The 14423-nt window shown below is 52.6% G+C and overlaps 7 protein-coding genes across 7 annotated transcripts; 3 read left to right on the forward strand and 4 right to left on the reverse strand.

Moving 5' to 3' along the window:
• Nucleotides 1-996: 996 nt before the first annotated feature.
• COCMIDRAFT_103568 (class II peroxidase) lies at nucleotides 997-1963 on the forward strand (the record flags this gene model as incomplete). Its single annotated transcript, XM_007692881.1, has 2 exons — nucleotides 997-1674; nucleotides 1745-1963. 2 exons carry the CDS (start codon nucleotides 997-999, stop codon nucleotides 1961-1963), a joined length of 897 nt encoding a protein of 298 aa, XP_007691071.1.
• A 444-nt stretch (nucleotides 1964-2407) lies between these two features.
• Nucleotides 2408-4264, reverse strand: COCMIDRAFT_28942 (uncharacterized protein; the record flags this gene model as incomplete). The annotated part of the gene is made up of 1 exon (XM_007692870.1): nucleotides 2408-4264. The coding sequence occupies one exon, from the start codon at nucleotides 4262-4264 to the stop codon at nucleotides 2408-2410; it is 1857 nt and encodes a 618-aa protein (XP_007691060.1).
• Nucleotides 4265-4844: 580 nt separating this feature from the next.
• COCMIDRAFT_103535 (uncharacterized protein) lies at nucleotides 4845-6289 on the forward strand (the record flags this gene model as incomplete). Its single annotated transcript, XM_007692882.1, has 4 exons — nucleotides 4845-5001; nucleotides 5061-5553; nucleotides 5611-5974; nucleotides 6032-6289. The coding sequence occupies 4 exons, from the start codon at nucleotides 4845-4847 to the stop codon at nucleotides 6287-6289; spliced, it is 1272 nt and encodes a 423-aa protein (XP_007691072.1).
• Nucleotides 6290-6778: 489 nt separating this feature from the next.
• COCMIDRAFT_103570 (glycoside hydrolase family 16 protein) lies at nucleotides 6779-7921 on the reverse strand (the record flags this gene model as incomplete). Its single annotated transcript, XM_007692883.1, has 1 exon — nucleotides 6779-7921. The coding sequence occupies one exon, from the start codon at nucleotides 7919-7921 to the stop codon at nucleotides 6779-6781; it is 1143 nt and encodes a 380-aa protein (XP_007691073.1).
• A 757-nt stretch (nucleotides 7922-8678) lies between these two features.
• COCMIDRAFT_28945 (uncharacterized protein) lies at nucleotides 8679-9706 on the reverse strand (the record flags this gene model as incomplete). Its single annotated transcript, XM_007692871.1, has 6 exons — nucleotides 8679-8885; nucleotides 8930-9018; nucleotides 9066-9156; nucleotides 9209-9357; nucleotides 9420-9616; nucleotides 9669-9706. The coding sequence occupies 6 exons, from the start codon at nucleotides 9704-9706 to the stop codon at nucleotides 8679-8681; spliced, it is 771 nt and encodes a 256-aa protein (XP_007691061.1).
• A 506-nt stretch (nucleotides 9707-10212) lies between these two features.
• On the forward strand, nucleotides 10213-11327 carry COCMIDRAFT_28946 (carbohydrate esterase family 4 protein; the record flags this gene model as incomplete). The annotated part of the gene is made up of 2 exons (XM_007692872.1): nucleotides 10213-11032; nucleotides 11098-11327. 2 exons carry the CDS (start codon nucleotides 10213-10215, stop codon nucleotides 11325-11327), a joined length of 1050 nt encoding a protein of 349 aa, XP_007691062.1.
• Nucleotides 11328-11852: 525 nt separating this feature from the next.
• COCMIDRAFT_103533 (uncharacterized protein) lies at nucleotides 11853-12408 on the reverse strand (the record flags this gene model as incomplete). The annotated part of the gene is made up of 2 exons (XM_007692884.1): nucleotides 11853-12251; nucleotides 12328-12408. The coding sequence occupies 2 exons, from the start codon at nucleotides 12406-12408 to the stop codon at nucleotides 11853-11855; spliced, it is 480 nt and encodes a 159-aa protein (XP_007691074.1).
• Between the last annotated feature and the right edge of the window lie 2015 nt (nucleotides 12409-14423).

The following is a 14423-nucleotide window of genomic DNA, read 5'->3' on the forward strand; positions in this document are numbered from 1 at the left end:
TTGGAGGCATTGTAGGCAAAGGTGTGGTGGGTGCGCAAAGTTGGTAGGGTGACCGACTCGCTTGCCTGACCGACTCGCTTATCCGTCACGTTACTGAATTTTTGTTTGTTTGTCTTTAATATGTGTGGATGCAAGGACGAGGAGTTGGGGAGATGTCCAAGAGCATATAGCGATATTCTCGCATCATAGTTTTTGTCTTAATCACAATGCATGAGATGGTGAAGGAAAGGGAGTTGCCAAGCAAAGGAGAGATAATGGAACGTCCATCTCACTCAACTCTGTACTATGTTTAGTTTACTTCACATGCGGCACGGCTGCCTCCGTCCCGTATGTACATGATCATCTCACGTCATGCCCACTCTTGCCCAAAAATTGCAAAATTACTTAGTAACCCACTATCACTGCTATCAATATCATGTAAGCTCTCCCGCCCCTTGCGACATGCACCTGGAAAGTCCGCCAAAGGCATAAATTTTATAGAATCCAATCAGGGATGGCCCTTTTGTAAGCGGTGTGCAGAGGTTGGTTTAATTACACTTGATGACCAGATGGTATACTTAGATCAATTCCAGTGGTCTGGTGGGGCCTTTCTACATGTGTACAGAGTGAGACGGGTGAGCACAAGACTATTTTGTGGTGAGGAGCAAACGAAGAAAGGTTAATTATTATCATCACGAAGATGAGTCCATAGTAGTCGTAGCGGGCTTCTATTCCTCTCGACCAGACTTCAACCAATTCGGCCTTGTTCTTCATAATTAACTTTTTTTGACCATTAGGTTTTGGGAGACATGAGATGGGAGAATGTTGGTGGACTACAAGTATCGAGCTTTCATCTCCGAAAATAAAAATAAAGAGGAAATCACAGCAGTCCAACAACACTTTTCTTTGTAGATATAACATCTCTATTCACATTCATTCATACATACAAATCAATCCACACGACACGAGATTCATTCACACTTTGTTCACACAAAATTCTAAAACTTTTAGCTCAAAATGCGTCCTGCTGCGGCCATCACCCTCCTCGCCCTTGCGGTAACACCCATCTCCGCCACGGACATCTCGCCTCGCGCAGGCGGATGCCCCGGTGTTTGGCAAGCCATAGCCGGCGACCTCAAGAATATCTTCCAGGGTTGCAACAAAGCCGCTCGCTCCGCCGTCCGCGCAGTATTCCATGACTGTATGCCCGACGGCTGCAACGGCAGCTTGATCCTATCCGAGGAAGAATGCTCACGGGTCGAGAACCTCGGACTGAAAGATCTCTGCAAGACGCTCAATCAGAAGCGACGCCAGTACGGTGTTGGTGCTGCGGACATGGTCCAATTTGCTGGTGCAATGGCTCTTTCAGCTTGCCCGCTTGGTCCAAAGGTTGACGCGCTGGTGGGTAGGAGAGACAGCTACAAACCTGCACCGCCAAACGGTCTGCCGAGAAGCAGTGACCCGGTCGCGAAGATACTGGGCATGTTTGCGGCTAAGGGGTTCTACGAGATCGATGTGGTTGCGCTACTGGGAACACACAGCATAGCACTCCAGTTCCAAGATGATCCCTCGAAAGCTGGTAGATCACTCGACTCGTCACCAGCTGTTTGCGACATTAGGTATTTCGCAGAGACAATGGCCGGTACTGCGCCTTATAGTCTTGCCAGCGATAGGCTCATGGCCACCACAGGCACGGTACGTATTCTGCATGTGATCAACAAGTTTGATATAACGATATACAACTAACTCGTGTTGGATCATATAGACTCGTAAATCATATGCCGTCTTCGCAAAATCGACAAAGAAATGGGCCGATGCTTTTGTACCTGCATGGAACCGGCTCGCGGTCATTGGAAACGACGTGCATACTCTCCAGGACTGCTCTTATCTTATCCCGAAGTCTGAGGTTCCCCGTGCCAGAGGGGTGGCTCATGCACAGATGATGGAAAAGTTGGCCAAGAAGTTCATAGGAGAGGAGCACTAAGCCAGAGGGCGGAGAGAACTGATATATAGCTTGATATGATTACTCTGACTCTCCCCTTTGAGTGATACAAATGGATAGAAGGTTTCATCAATCATATATATAGTAATCGCATCTTTAGACGCCACCTCCATTTGTCTTATCGAGGTCCCAATTAGTGGTAGAAATCCATGTTCAGCTTATACACATTTGTTGCATGATGATGTGTGGGTGTGTTGTGTGTGCAACTACATAATGCACTTGGCTAAGTCAGATAAGTTGACGTGGCTGGTATCGATGACGGGCAGCTATGCCAGACGATTGAAGAATGATATGGTAATCTTCTGTTAGGGTAAGATTGTGGTTTCTGCAACCATCAACGTTGATCAAGTTACGTTTTCCATGGTCTGTGTGCGACATCCAGCGTCGTTGTTTGGTTCCAACAGAAGAGGAATAATAACTTTCTCTTCATGTTACGACGGGGGCAGGGGCAGGTGGAGCAACGGTAGGGGCGGAATCGCCAGCACTCGGAGCGGGATTGGTGTTGACCTGACCTCCACCTCTTGCGGCTCCGCGGCCACCCCGTCCTCCACGAGGAGCAAAATTGGCGCGACCTCCACCACGAGCAGGGCCTGGTGGAGTAGGGCCATTGAAGCGAGGATTCCTGGTCACTTTTTCCTTTCGCTCGAGCACTTGGACAGCGCCCTGAGCAATTTTGATTGGGCTCGCAGCCATGGCCTTTTGAAGACCTTGAGGCTCAGTAAAGTCGACGTAGGCGAAGCCTTTGCGCTTATCAATTTCGACCTTTTCGATCGCGCCAAAGAGCTTCATGGCTTCTTCGATGAGGGGCTCGGTGATACCCTGGCTGGGGTTGGCATGCTTGAGAAAGGCTTGTTTGCTGGTGGGGGCGGGGGTAGACTGTGCCGGGGCAGCTTTTGAGGTGTTGTTGTTGGTGGTGGCAGGGGTTAGAGTACTGTCTGCCCTTGCGGGAGGAGCCTGCGGCTGCGCTGAAGCAGGGCTGTTCCTAGCAGCAGCAGGCTCCGATGGTGGGGCCCGTGAGGCAGACGGGCCCTTTGTTGTTGTTTGCGTCTGAGCGGGCTGAGGCTTCTTAAGAATCTGAGGAGCGGGTGTCTTTGCTGGCGTCTGTGACTTGGCTTCGGTAGTCGAAGCCTTATCATTAGTCTTGTCGCCCTGGTTCGCCTTGAATGCACGTCGTTCGGCACGGGTTGGGCGTTCCTTTCTGTTTGGATGGGGAGACTTGTCTGGGGCAGCGGATGCCGTTGGAGGGGTAGCGGCAGCATCTTTGGCTTTGTCGTCGGATGGCTTTGTTTCCTTGACCGGTGGTGCAGTATCGGGTGTGGCTGACGTAACCTCACGCTTGGTGCCACGACGACGGTTGGGGGCGGGTGCTACTCCAAGGTCGCGCTGGAGCATCGACTTTGCAAGTGCGACGTTTCCGCGCTTGCGCTCTGGGGCTGGACTTGCGGAGGCCTTGTCAGCCGAGGTGGCAGCAGCAGACGTCTTTGAAGAGGCAGCTTCTTTGTTAAGTATCTTGACAGCATCCTTGGTGGCTTGGGCCTTGTCGGCCTTGTTTGAACGGCGGGTCTTATCGGTCGCAGTAGGGGCATTCTCCTTTGTCGATTTTGTCAGAATCTTCTTTTCGGCGCGCTCTGCAGCATCCTCCTTAGCCTCTCCACGAGCCTGTCGGCTGGGCTTTGCATTCGGCTTGTCCCTGTTTGCCTTTTTCTCACGGAGTGCCTCAATCAGAGGCGTCGTCTTGACCTTGTCCTTGGGGGCTTCGCTTTCTGGGGCAGGGGGTTTGGTAATGGGGTTGGTGAGGCTCTCGAGAAAGTCTTTGAACTCCTGGTCCTGGTCGATGGTGCCCTGGCGGTTGTCGTTGCGACGGCGGCCACCAGGCATCTTGGGGTAGGGAGCATACTCAAGCGTAGGGGGGCCGACGAGGACGGGGTCCTGCCACGACTTTGCAGCGTCGTGAAAGGAAAGGACACGAATATGGTCGCCGAGGGCCTTTACGTGGTCAGGCTTGGTGACGTGCAGGTAGGCGCGAGCGGGCTTAGAGGGCTTTGCGGCGTCGGTGGAGATTTTGCCCTTGCGGTAGTTGAGCCAGTCGATTCTGCCTGCGCCCAGCTTCCAGTCGTCGCCCAGAACTTGGACAAACTCTTGCTTGGTCAGGCCCGGGGGTAGGCGACGACAAATGAGCTTTAGGCGAGGCTGCGGAGGTTTCTGACCGCGGGGTGTGTGGGTTGTTTGTGATTTTTGAAGCAAGGCGACGGGCAGGACGCCGGCGCTGGGTGGAGGGGCCATGGCAGTGCTTAGGACTGCCTATGGCGAGTGTAAGGGATTACAGAGATTGAGGTCGCTTATGGCGAGTGTGGTAGCTGTGGCGGTGGAGGAGCGAAGTGGTGATGGCGGTGGTGGTGGTGGTGGAGGGGAGAGGGGCGGGTGGTGCGAGCGGACATTGGGTGTCGAATGGGCAGGAAGGACGGTGGCAGTGAATGGCAGTGGCAGCTTTCTTGTTGTATGTATGCGTAGTGCAGTAGAGATGCGGTACGGGTAGTCGTCGTGGGCCGTAGCACTGCGCGGCTGCTGCAGTCTTGTCGAAATTGAGGCAGCGGCGGCGCCAGGCTTGGAGGGCAGAGCCGCCCACCTGCCCGCTGCCCCATCTCATCCCAGCCCCACGCACGCATGCCCCGAGCCCCCGAGCCCGAACCTCTGCCCTGCCCTGCCCTACCCTGCTCTACGTAGTACATTCACCCACACACCTCCTCTATCTATATACGCGCACCTACGCTCTCTCACCTGCCCACCCGCCATACACACACACATCTACAGCCCCCATATATATAAACACATACACACACGCTGCCTCTCTCGCTACCCCGCCATGGGCAAAGACCACGACGTCCCCCAGCCAGGCCCTGCCCGCCTGGCAAAGGGCGCGGGCCCCGACGAATGGCTCGAGCAGGCCAAGCAATGCAAGTACCTGCCCGAGGCCGACATGAAGCGCCTCTGTGAGATTGTCAAGGAGTGCCTGATGGAAGGTGAATACGCCGCGGCCGCGCCTCGTCCTCCATACCATTAACACGCCGCCCCTTCCCAGAGTCAAACATCCAGCCCGTCCGCACCCCCGTCACGGTATGCGGCGATATCCACGGCCAGTTCTACGACCTCCTCGAGCTCTTCCGCGTCGCCGGCGGCATGCCCAGCGATACGCCCACAGCGCCCCTCACCCAGCCAGTCACCATCCCCAGCACAATCAATCCGGCCGACCTCGAGCCCCCCACCAGCATCACAGACCCAAAAGTTAAGCGCAAGATGAAGCGCAGGTTCCAGCGCGACCCAAACTACACGGGCCCCGCCAGTCCTCCCGGCGGCGACGGCGACGAGGATGCCGATGACGACGACGAGGAAGAGCGCGGCCGCAGCCGGAGCGTTAACGACCGCCGCAGCTTTGGCTCCGCCTCGGACGCCGACTCGAGCAAGAACACCGTTGGCGGAAATGGCCAGCAAAACTTCATCTTCCTCGGCGATTTTGTTGACCGCGGCTACTTTAGCCTCGAGACTTTTACGCTTCTCATGTGCCTCAAGGCAAAGTAAGCCCGCCCAACAAGAAACTATGACGCATGGTCATGCTGACCTCCCCGCTCCAGATTCCCAGATCGTGTGACGCTAGTACGCGGAAACCACGAATCCAGGCAAATCACCCAAGTCTACGGCTTCTACGAAGAGTGTCAGACCAAGTACGGAAATGCCTCGGTATGGAAAGCCTGCTGTCAAGTCTTCGACTTCCTGGCCCTCGCTGCCATTGTCGACGGCAAAGTTCTTTGTGTCCATGGCGGATTGAGTCCCGAGATTCGAACATTGGACCAGATCCGTGTTGTCGCCCGCGCCCAAGAGATTCCCCACGAGGGTGCCTTTTGCGATCTTGTCTGGAGTGATCCTGAAGAGGTGGACACATGGGCAGTCTCGCCTCGAGGTGCAGGTTGGCTGTTTGGAGACAAGGTCTCTTCAGAGGTATCATCGACACGTGACTTTTTTTTTGAAATCGTACACAAGCTAATTCTTGCCTAGTTCAACCACGTCAACGGCTTGCAGCTCATTGCGCGAGCCCATCAGCTAGTCAACGAAGGCTACAAATACCACTTCAAGGACAAGGACGTCGTAACGGTGTGGTCGGCGCCAAACTACTGCTACCGCTGCGGCAACGTGGCCTCCATTATGAACCTAGGCGAAGACCTTAAGCCCGAGTTCCAAATATTCTCGGCCGTTCCCGATCACAAGCGTGCCGTACCTGCAGGCCGTGGAGGCCGTGGCGAATATTTCTTGTAAGGAAAAGGCGGGGAGCGGGTTTCGATGGAAGAAAAGGACGAGTGCATCGCATATGAAAACGAGATAGACGACCATGACGATGAGGAGAAACGACACGAGGGGCGGACGAATGAGGAGGGTTGACATGAGAGCATGTCAATGTATATATACCTATATCCGCTGGCATTGTTGCCACCCTTTCTTTTTTTATTTTCGCCGCGACGAATGGACGAGGAGAAGCCGTTGAATACCCCGGTGGCTAGTTGAGAGAGAGAGAGAGGACTCAAGACATGGCTCACTTTGTGTGATGCTGTGCGTGGTGTGTAGTGTACGATATATGGACGTGGATGATTGTGTTTTTGAACGGGTTAGTTCGCAATGGTACGCATGCATTGTTTATCTTTTTTTTTCCTGGAGGAGTCGAGTAGTAGAAAGAGTGTATGAATTTGATGCATTTCAATGAGTCGGTCTTGCTTGATCATAGTCACCCTTTTTATCTTCTGCGTATTCTTACATGCTAATGAAAACAGACACAGCACCCACGACTCCGACCATTAGACTCCACGACACAGTGGAAATCACCGCACTACCCACATACGCAACCTCTGGCGTTCCAACCTGCTTAACCCCATCAATCCTACACACCGTCTTGCAACTCTTTTCCTTCCTCTTCACACTCCTCTTCTTATCGCCCTTCTGCTGCTCGCCCTCATACGGCCCACTAGTGTTGAACGCCATATCAATCCACTGAACATGAAACTCGGCACTATCCCCCACACTCATATTGCCGCTCCACTCCCCCCCATCGCTCCACATATTGAGCACGAGGAAACTGGGCTTACGTGGCACCGAGTAGCTATTCTGCGCCACCTGCTCCCCATTGAGGAACCAGTAGCTCTGCTTGGGCAGCCAGTCGATGCGGTGCGTGTGCCAGTCGTCCCAGCGGGGGAGGTTCGTCGGGTCGAGCGACGCAGCGGCGATTTCATTGCCGGATCGATCTACGGCGGGCTGGTTGGTGTAGCGGATCTTGTCCTTGGGGTCCTGCGTCAGGATTTCAATGTCCGACTCGTTTGTGTCGTCGAAGAAGGTGAAGAAGCCCGCCACTGCGCCCGAGGCGCCCTGCACGCGGCCGTACATGCGCAGAGAAGCGTGCATGAGGTTTTTTTGCTGATTCTCCATCTCCGCGGCTGTTTGGTGGGAGGATGCGCGCGTGGTGCGCAGGGCTAGGTACGAGGTTGATTGTTCGGAGCCGAGATAGATGTTTGCGGGTGAGTTTGTGAGGGGGACGGGGAAGTCCGAGGTTGCGGGTTTGCTCCAGTTTTGGATGCCCCAGTCAAAGTTCCAGGCGGCGCTGTTGAAGAGGTCAGGCTGCCAGGTTGCTAGTTGTGCGGCGTTTTGCGACTCGTTGATTGCTGGGGGTGGGTTGTCGAGGGCGCCGGGGAGGTTGCGGAAGTCGTAGAAACGGTAGTATTGGAAGTAGGATGGTTTTTTGGATTCGGCTCCGGAGGAAACCATGTAGCAGTCACAGTCTGCGTTGTTGTCTTTGGGTGTTTCGCTCATGCTGCTGGTGTAGGGGCTGGTGGCGTGAGTGGGCGAGATGAGCAGAGCGGTTAGAGGGAGGAGCAGGGCTCCAAGGGGTGGGAGACGAGACATGATGGGTGAATGAACAAGATAGTCTGGTTTCCGTAGAGGCGTAGATGAAGAGCAGAGAGGTACTGTGTGGAGAAGATGAACAGTCAGGTGGTCGATTGACAACAGACTAGGAAATTAGGGAAGAAGCAGTACAAGAGTGAATGACCGTTAGTAAGGAATACACTGAGAATGGAAAATTCAAGGAAGATGGACGGATTGCTCGAATAACTGCGCTACCGTAGAGAAGAATACGGACGAGGACGCAGAGAGGGGTCCACGAACAAAGAGACATGAAGAGTCGAGGTTGAGGTGCTAGTATTATATGAAGTATTGATAAAACGGGCAAGGGAGGAAGGCGCAGTGGAGCCTCGCAAGCGCCACCCGCCAGGCTGGACAGGGCTACGCTGTGTTTCTGTGTGCGTGACTGTTTGTGTGCCTGCCTTTCCCCTCAAATCACGACGCCATGAGGCGCAGCTACCAAACCTCAACCACCATCACACGCTTCGACGACATGACGACGACGACGACGACGACGAAGAAGAAGAAGAAAGGAGGTAACCAGAGAGGTCAATGAAAGAGTAGGGCAAACACAGAATCATCCTCTTTCCCTCTACAGTCGTCTTCTGTTGCACGCCACCCTGGGCCGGCAGCCGGCATGGATTTGTTCGGGGCGTCTGGTTTGGGACGAGGGGTTCAACGGATACGGATGCACACCCGCCCCTCGCCGGCCTTGCTTAGCCTGTTTCTGGCAACGCCTACATTCTTAGAACGTGTTTTATTAATGTAAACGACGCGCGCGTTTCAGTGTACGGTTGGTTGGCGTAGTTGATTCAAATGGCGCCAGTCCGCTTGCCGGGTTTGGCCATGGCTTGTGAGCTGTCGGTAATTCCAAGAGGCATGGCGTGTTGGCAAGACTCGTATCTGCAAGTACAACGACGACGACGACGACAACAACAACAACAGTCTGAGATTTTGTCGAGTCGTGCTAAAACAAAAGGTCATAGGACAGGATCCTTTTGGGAAACTCACCAGCCACAGTCCCGCACCACCCCTGTGCTCCACTCGGCCTCTGGCACACGCCAATGCGAGTTCCACGCCCGAAATAGCATCCTGAACCCCTAGGCCAATATTGCTTCCAAGCACCCGCCAAGTTGCTGCTACCCACCGAGCCAGCAACCGAGCCAGCGTCTTTGCCCGGTTGAAATGAAGTCGAGGGGCATAGCAAACAAACGTCTGACACGATGCGGATCCAAGATCTATATCTAGTCATGCTCGCGCAAAACTATCCACGATTACGATTCGGCGCACTGGCGCCGTCTGGGGTGCGCCCGCCCAATGACGTTTCTTCTGCACGTCCAATACGGCGCACAAGCAGTCAGACAGATGCATGCCATCCACTAGCTCATCACTGTTTGGACCTCTGTCCAGTCCTGCCTTGCCGCCTATGCTCGATAGGCCTTGTCGCGGTCAGTACTTCTATACTTGAGTACATACATATGTACCACATCTACATACCTACCCACTGTACGCGCACCATGGTTCAACTGCCCAATTCTCATACTGTTTACTCCCGTACCACGTATTTCGTCTCTCAACTTCTTCCTTAGGATACTGCTTCGAATGTATATCCTACTAGCATCTTCTTTTTGTTCTAAAAAAAAAGCCTTACAGTGCTCCCGCAACCAGTCAACGGGTATACAGTAGCTTGGTTGGCTGCTATACAACGAGAGCTCACAGCGCCAATTTGATCGTCAACGTGCATACACACTTGTCGGCATCTGGTAGAGTACTTAAGCGATCCAGCATGACGACACATCATCACCAAGACTAATCGTCTTGGCTGCTGACAACAGTTCACTCCAAGCACATGTACCATGAGCACATCTCATCCCATTATACCAATTCGAACTCTACACACTATCAAGGGCTTGACTTGAAAAACAAAACAAAGATGCAACCTGCTATACGATCGTTGAATGAGCATATGCAACTTATCATCATCCCTGGGCCAAGGCCTGGCTAGGGCGAGCTGTCTTGATCCTCAACAGTGTCTACTCCACTGCTTACGGGTGCCCTGAATGCCGCCCCTCAAGCAGCGCCACTACCATCAGCGTTCATGCACATCACATATCCTTTTCCCTTCTACTTAAGATGACCCCCTGTCCTCCTCCCTCCTTTCTACACGCAGCCAGACCGTTTACTCTTCTAGCCCTCGCCCTGAGCAATAATTAATCGGCAAGCCTCCTTCTTTTTACTTTTTTGTCGTACCCGCTTAAAAGTAATACTGCATTTGAAACCCCTAGTCTGACATAATGCGTTTCTCAAACGTTGTTGCCGCCTCATTGGCCGGACAGTTCGCCGCTGCTCATGCAAGCGGCATGGAAGGCATGCCCAAGACCTTTGGTATGCCAAAAGAACTACGCGCTAGAAACCCTTTCGCTCGCCTCCAAACCCTTTATGCTGCCCATTCTGCGCCTGCCCTTGAGACGAGGCAGGACGTCGAACGCTGTGGTCCGGCAAACGGTAATCAAAAATGTGGCGGAAACGATTGCTGCTCAGCAGCCGGCTACTGCGGAACCACAAAGGATCATTGCAAAGCACCCGACTGCTTATTCAACTTCGGCCCTGGATGCGATGCCAACAAGACCCCATCTGGTACAAGCACGCGCAACGTTCCCCGGCCCAAACTTGGCAGCGTTCCCTACGGTGGCGGAGGCATCTATGCCTGCAAAGCGCCTGGCACAGTAGCCATCACATACGATGACGGACCATTCGTCTACACCGAATCCATCATGACGCAGTTTGAGAAAAGAGGAGGCCACGCCACTTTCTTCGTCACCGGCAACAATCTCGGCAAGGGCGCCATTGACCAACAGTGGGCTGGCGTTGTGCAGAAGATGTACAATAACGGCCACCAAGTCGCGTCGCACACATGGAGCCACCAGGATCTCTCCGCCATCAGCCGCGAACAAGTCTACGACCAGATGGTCAAGAACGAAATGGCAATCCGCAACATCATCGGCCGCTTTCCCACCTACATGCGTCCCCCCTACTCGTCCTGCAACGGCCAGTGTCAGGAAATCATGGCTGAACTGGGCTATGTTGTGAGTTACTTTGATCTCAACACCGATGGTAAGTTCCCCTACACTCCATCTTTTCTATATCAAAAATAGGGGATTGCTAACGCAACAGAATAGACTACAACAACCTCACGCCAGAGAAGATGGAGACGTCAAAGAACAACTTCAAGCAAGGAATCGATTCGCGCTCCGACCATAGGCTCGCTATTGCCCATGATATTCACCAGCTTACGGCTGAGACCTTGACAGGATACATGCTTGATTACCTTTATGGCCAGGGGCTTCGCGCTGTTACCATGGGTGAGTGTATGCAGGATCCCAAGGAGAACTGGTATCGCCAAGGTTAGACGATTATCGGGGTTGCTTGGATTGGGTTCTTTGGTTGGTTTTATCTTCTATGTAGAAAATAGGTTGGCAGTATTGTGTTTGTTGTCTGCCAAAAAGCTAGAAGAGATATTCTTTCTAATAATGATACACTGGTGCGTTTAAGGAAAGGCATTGAATAAATCTGTCAAGAAAAGGAAAGAAAAAGGTTACGTGATGTTTGTATCGCCTCCAGTTTCACGTCAGAAAAGAGTTGCACAAGTCTTTGTCACCAAGATACCCGAAGCGCACCATCACATAACTGCAATATACAACATCATTGACTGTACACATGACTCATCAACCCCATCATCATCATCCAGAAAGTAAGAAAAGAATAAAAAAAATGTATATCCTATGAAACTACACCCTGATCTAACCACAAAAGAAGCCCTCCACCCGCCGAAAGAGAAACATATACAACAACAACTACTACTGAATGGAACCCCAAGTCCCCTTCTCCTTCTTCCTCCACCTCCAACATCCATCGCCCTTACTCACTCCTCACTTCAAGACCACGTAACCTCCGTACTCGGCTTACCCAGCCCAATCGTATCCTCGGGCGTCGTCACATCGCGCTTTCCCCACGTGACCACCGTACTCGGCTTGCCTAGCCCAATCGTATCCTCGGGGGTCCCGAGCTCCTCCCTCTTTCCCCACGTGACCACTGTGCTCGGCTTCCCGAGGTTAAAGCTATCTTTTGGCTTCTCGAACTCCAGATCACGGGCCTTCTCCTTGCTCCAGATGATTTCGTAGTTGGGGGGCGTGAGAACGATGTCGTCGGGGTTGGTGGGGAGAGTGTCGTCGGTGGGGGAGCGGGATTTCTTGGACTTGCTCCAGATGATTTCGGAGGAGGGTTTGCCGAGTTCGATGGTGTTGGGAGGGTTGGTGACGGGGGTGGAGAGGTTCTGTTGGGGGGGTGGTTAGTAAGAGTGTTGGAGGGGAAGTGAAAAGGGTGAGTGGTAGCCTGGGTGGAGAACGTACGTCGGCTGATGGGACGGGTGCGGCGCTAGTTATGGATACCAGTACGCCGGCGGCGAGAATGGAGACGAGTCGGTATTGCATCTTTTCCCTTTTCTTTTCTTTCTTTCTGTCTTTCGTTTCGCTTGGCTTATCTTCTTTTCCTGTGGGGTTGACGGGGTCAAATAAGGAGTGAAGTCGAAAATCGAGTTATTGTCACTGTTCTATTGCGAAGGAAAGAAAAAAGGAGGGACTTGGTCAGTGGCTGGTCCTGGTTTTATATGAATATATCGCGTTAACCCTCGTGAGTGGCGATGTGAATTGCAGCAGAAACATCGGACGCAATTTATGCACATGGTCTGAACCAAACTTTGCCCATCCCTCGTTATAGCGCAGCATGTAGTACTTACCCAGGTGGGGCAGGTGAAGTGACTGCTGTGTTCGAGGCCATAGATACGAGATGCTTGCAATTTGGGTAAAGTACTCTATCCTTCCGCGTTTGGGTTAGCGCGACAGAGAGACACGGGACCTGTTCAGCCAGAGTTTGACAGCCACACATATTGGGCGCCAAACTTTGCTGCCGCATAATGTGAGATCCGATGTTCCGAGTGAAATTGTTCGCTTTTCCTCGTACACCAAAGGTTTGACGTTGATAGGCCCCCGGCTTGTACCTGGAGTATAACTATTATAAGCAGACGAGATTCCGAAGACGACAGCGTACATATTATCCTCAACTCTTACCTGTCTGAGAAAATCTCCCTGTAATGTCGGACCATTTGGTATCGCCGTGCTACATTGTGTCTGCATGGCTCGCAAGGTACCCTCGAATAACTAAACCCCCTAAACATGCATACGGTAGGGATGGATGCAGCAGCGTCGTCTCCAAGTGACACGTCGTGCAGTGGTTTTGCAACCCGATGTATCTTCAAGGTGGTATTCCTTTGGCGCTACACAGCCGTTTCACTGCGCTAACTTCCAACCTTCAGCTTCGCTGTAGCCAATCCATGCCTTCAACCTGCGCGTCCGGCATCAAACGGCTCGCATTCAATACTGCTAGTGCAAACCGTTGTCCGGCATGAACAATAGCGCAGAATGTTCCTTCCTCATCTATTCCTGGCACATCGCGGAGAGGTGTCGCTTCTCCTGCTGTAAAGCAGAATCGTCTTGGTATGTACGCCACCTGTCGTGTCCCTTGGTATTCAAAGGTGGCTGATGTTTAGATTTGGAAATGTCTTGGGTACAAAGTAGGTCCTGATGCCGAGCCGTTCTGGAAGCAAAAAGAATATTAAATGCATTCCGAAATTCTGGACTCGGATTGCTGGAATGGATGCGGGCTCCGCGGGGCGAATACATTCCAGTTCAGCAGGATGCGTGGTGATATGCAGGGAAACACCGAAAGGTCTAGATCCAAAGATAGCAAGAAAATCCGGGGAAAGGAACACCTTGCGGTATAACGGCTGTGGGAGTAGTGCGCACTGACCAAGACCAATAATCCCAGTTCCCTATCAGTGTGACTGATATAGTCTTGTTGTAGTACATGTTCAGCTGTCCTTGGCTGCATCTGCACCTGATTAGATTGAATCTGCCCGATCCAATTAAGCGAGAACCTGAGCCCATTTGTGCTTGGGCGGAGCCATGTTGCAAGAGAGACGTGACTTGACGCAAGACTTTCGATAGCTTCGGCTGAACGTCAGGTCGTTGATTTCGGATACGATATGCCAAGGGGTTTTAAAAAGCTTGGTGCTTGAGTGTCAGCCATGCGTTATGGGCGACCTTGTGATAGCAGCGGCAGAGGACGACGATCCAATAGAAACACAGATGGTAGTCCCAAGTTATTCCTTACTGATGCAGAGCCTTGACCATGTTCACAAAGTGTTCCTTTCCTCGGTGATGAAGTTGTGGAAGTGGGACTGTAAATTGTGGTGCAGCGCGGGTAATCTAAATAGACAATCAGGGACAAGCATGCCCTCGGCAAGATAGCAATCGGGTGACATCTGCGGGATGGTATCCGCAAACGTTTGTTCGGCTCGCCACTGTCATTAAGCTACGGGATCAACATTGCTCGCATGGCGAACAGATTTCGGAATGTATTGGCTGATTGAGACTGTGCAGGTAACAAT

This window comes from Bipolaris oryzae, assembly GCF_000523455.1.
Source record: "Bipolaris oryzae ATCC 44560 unplaced genomic scaffold scaffold_144, whole genome shotgun sequence".
Lineage (NCBI taxonomy): Eukaryota > Fungi > Ascomycota > Dothideomycetes > Pleosporales > Pleosporaceae > Bipolaris > Bipolaris oryzae.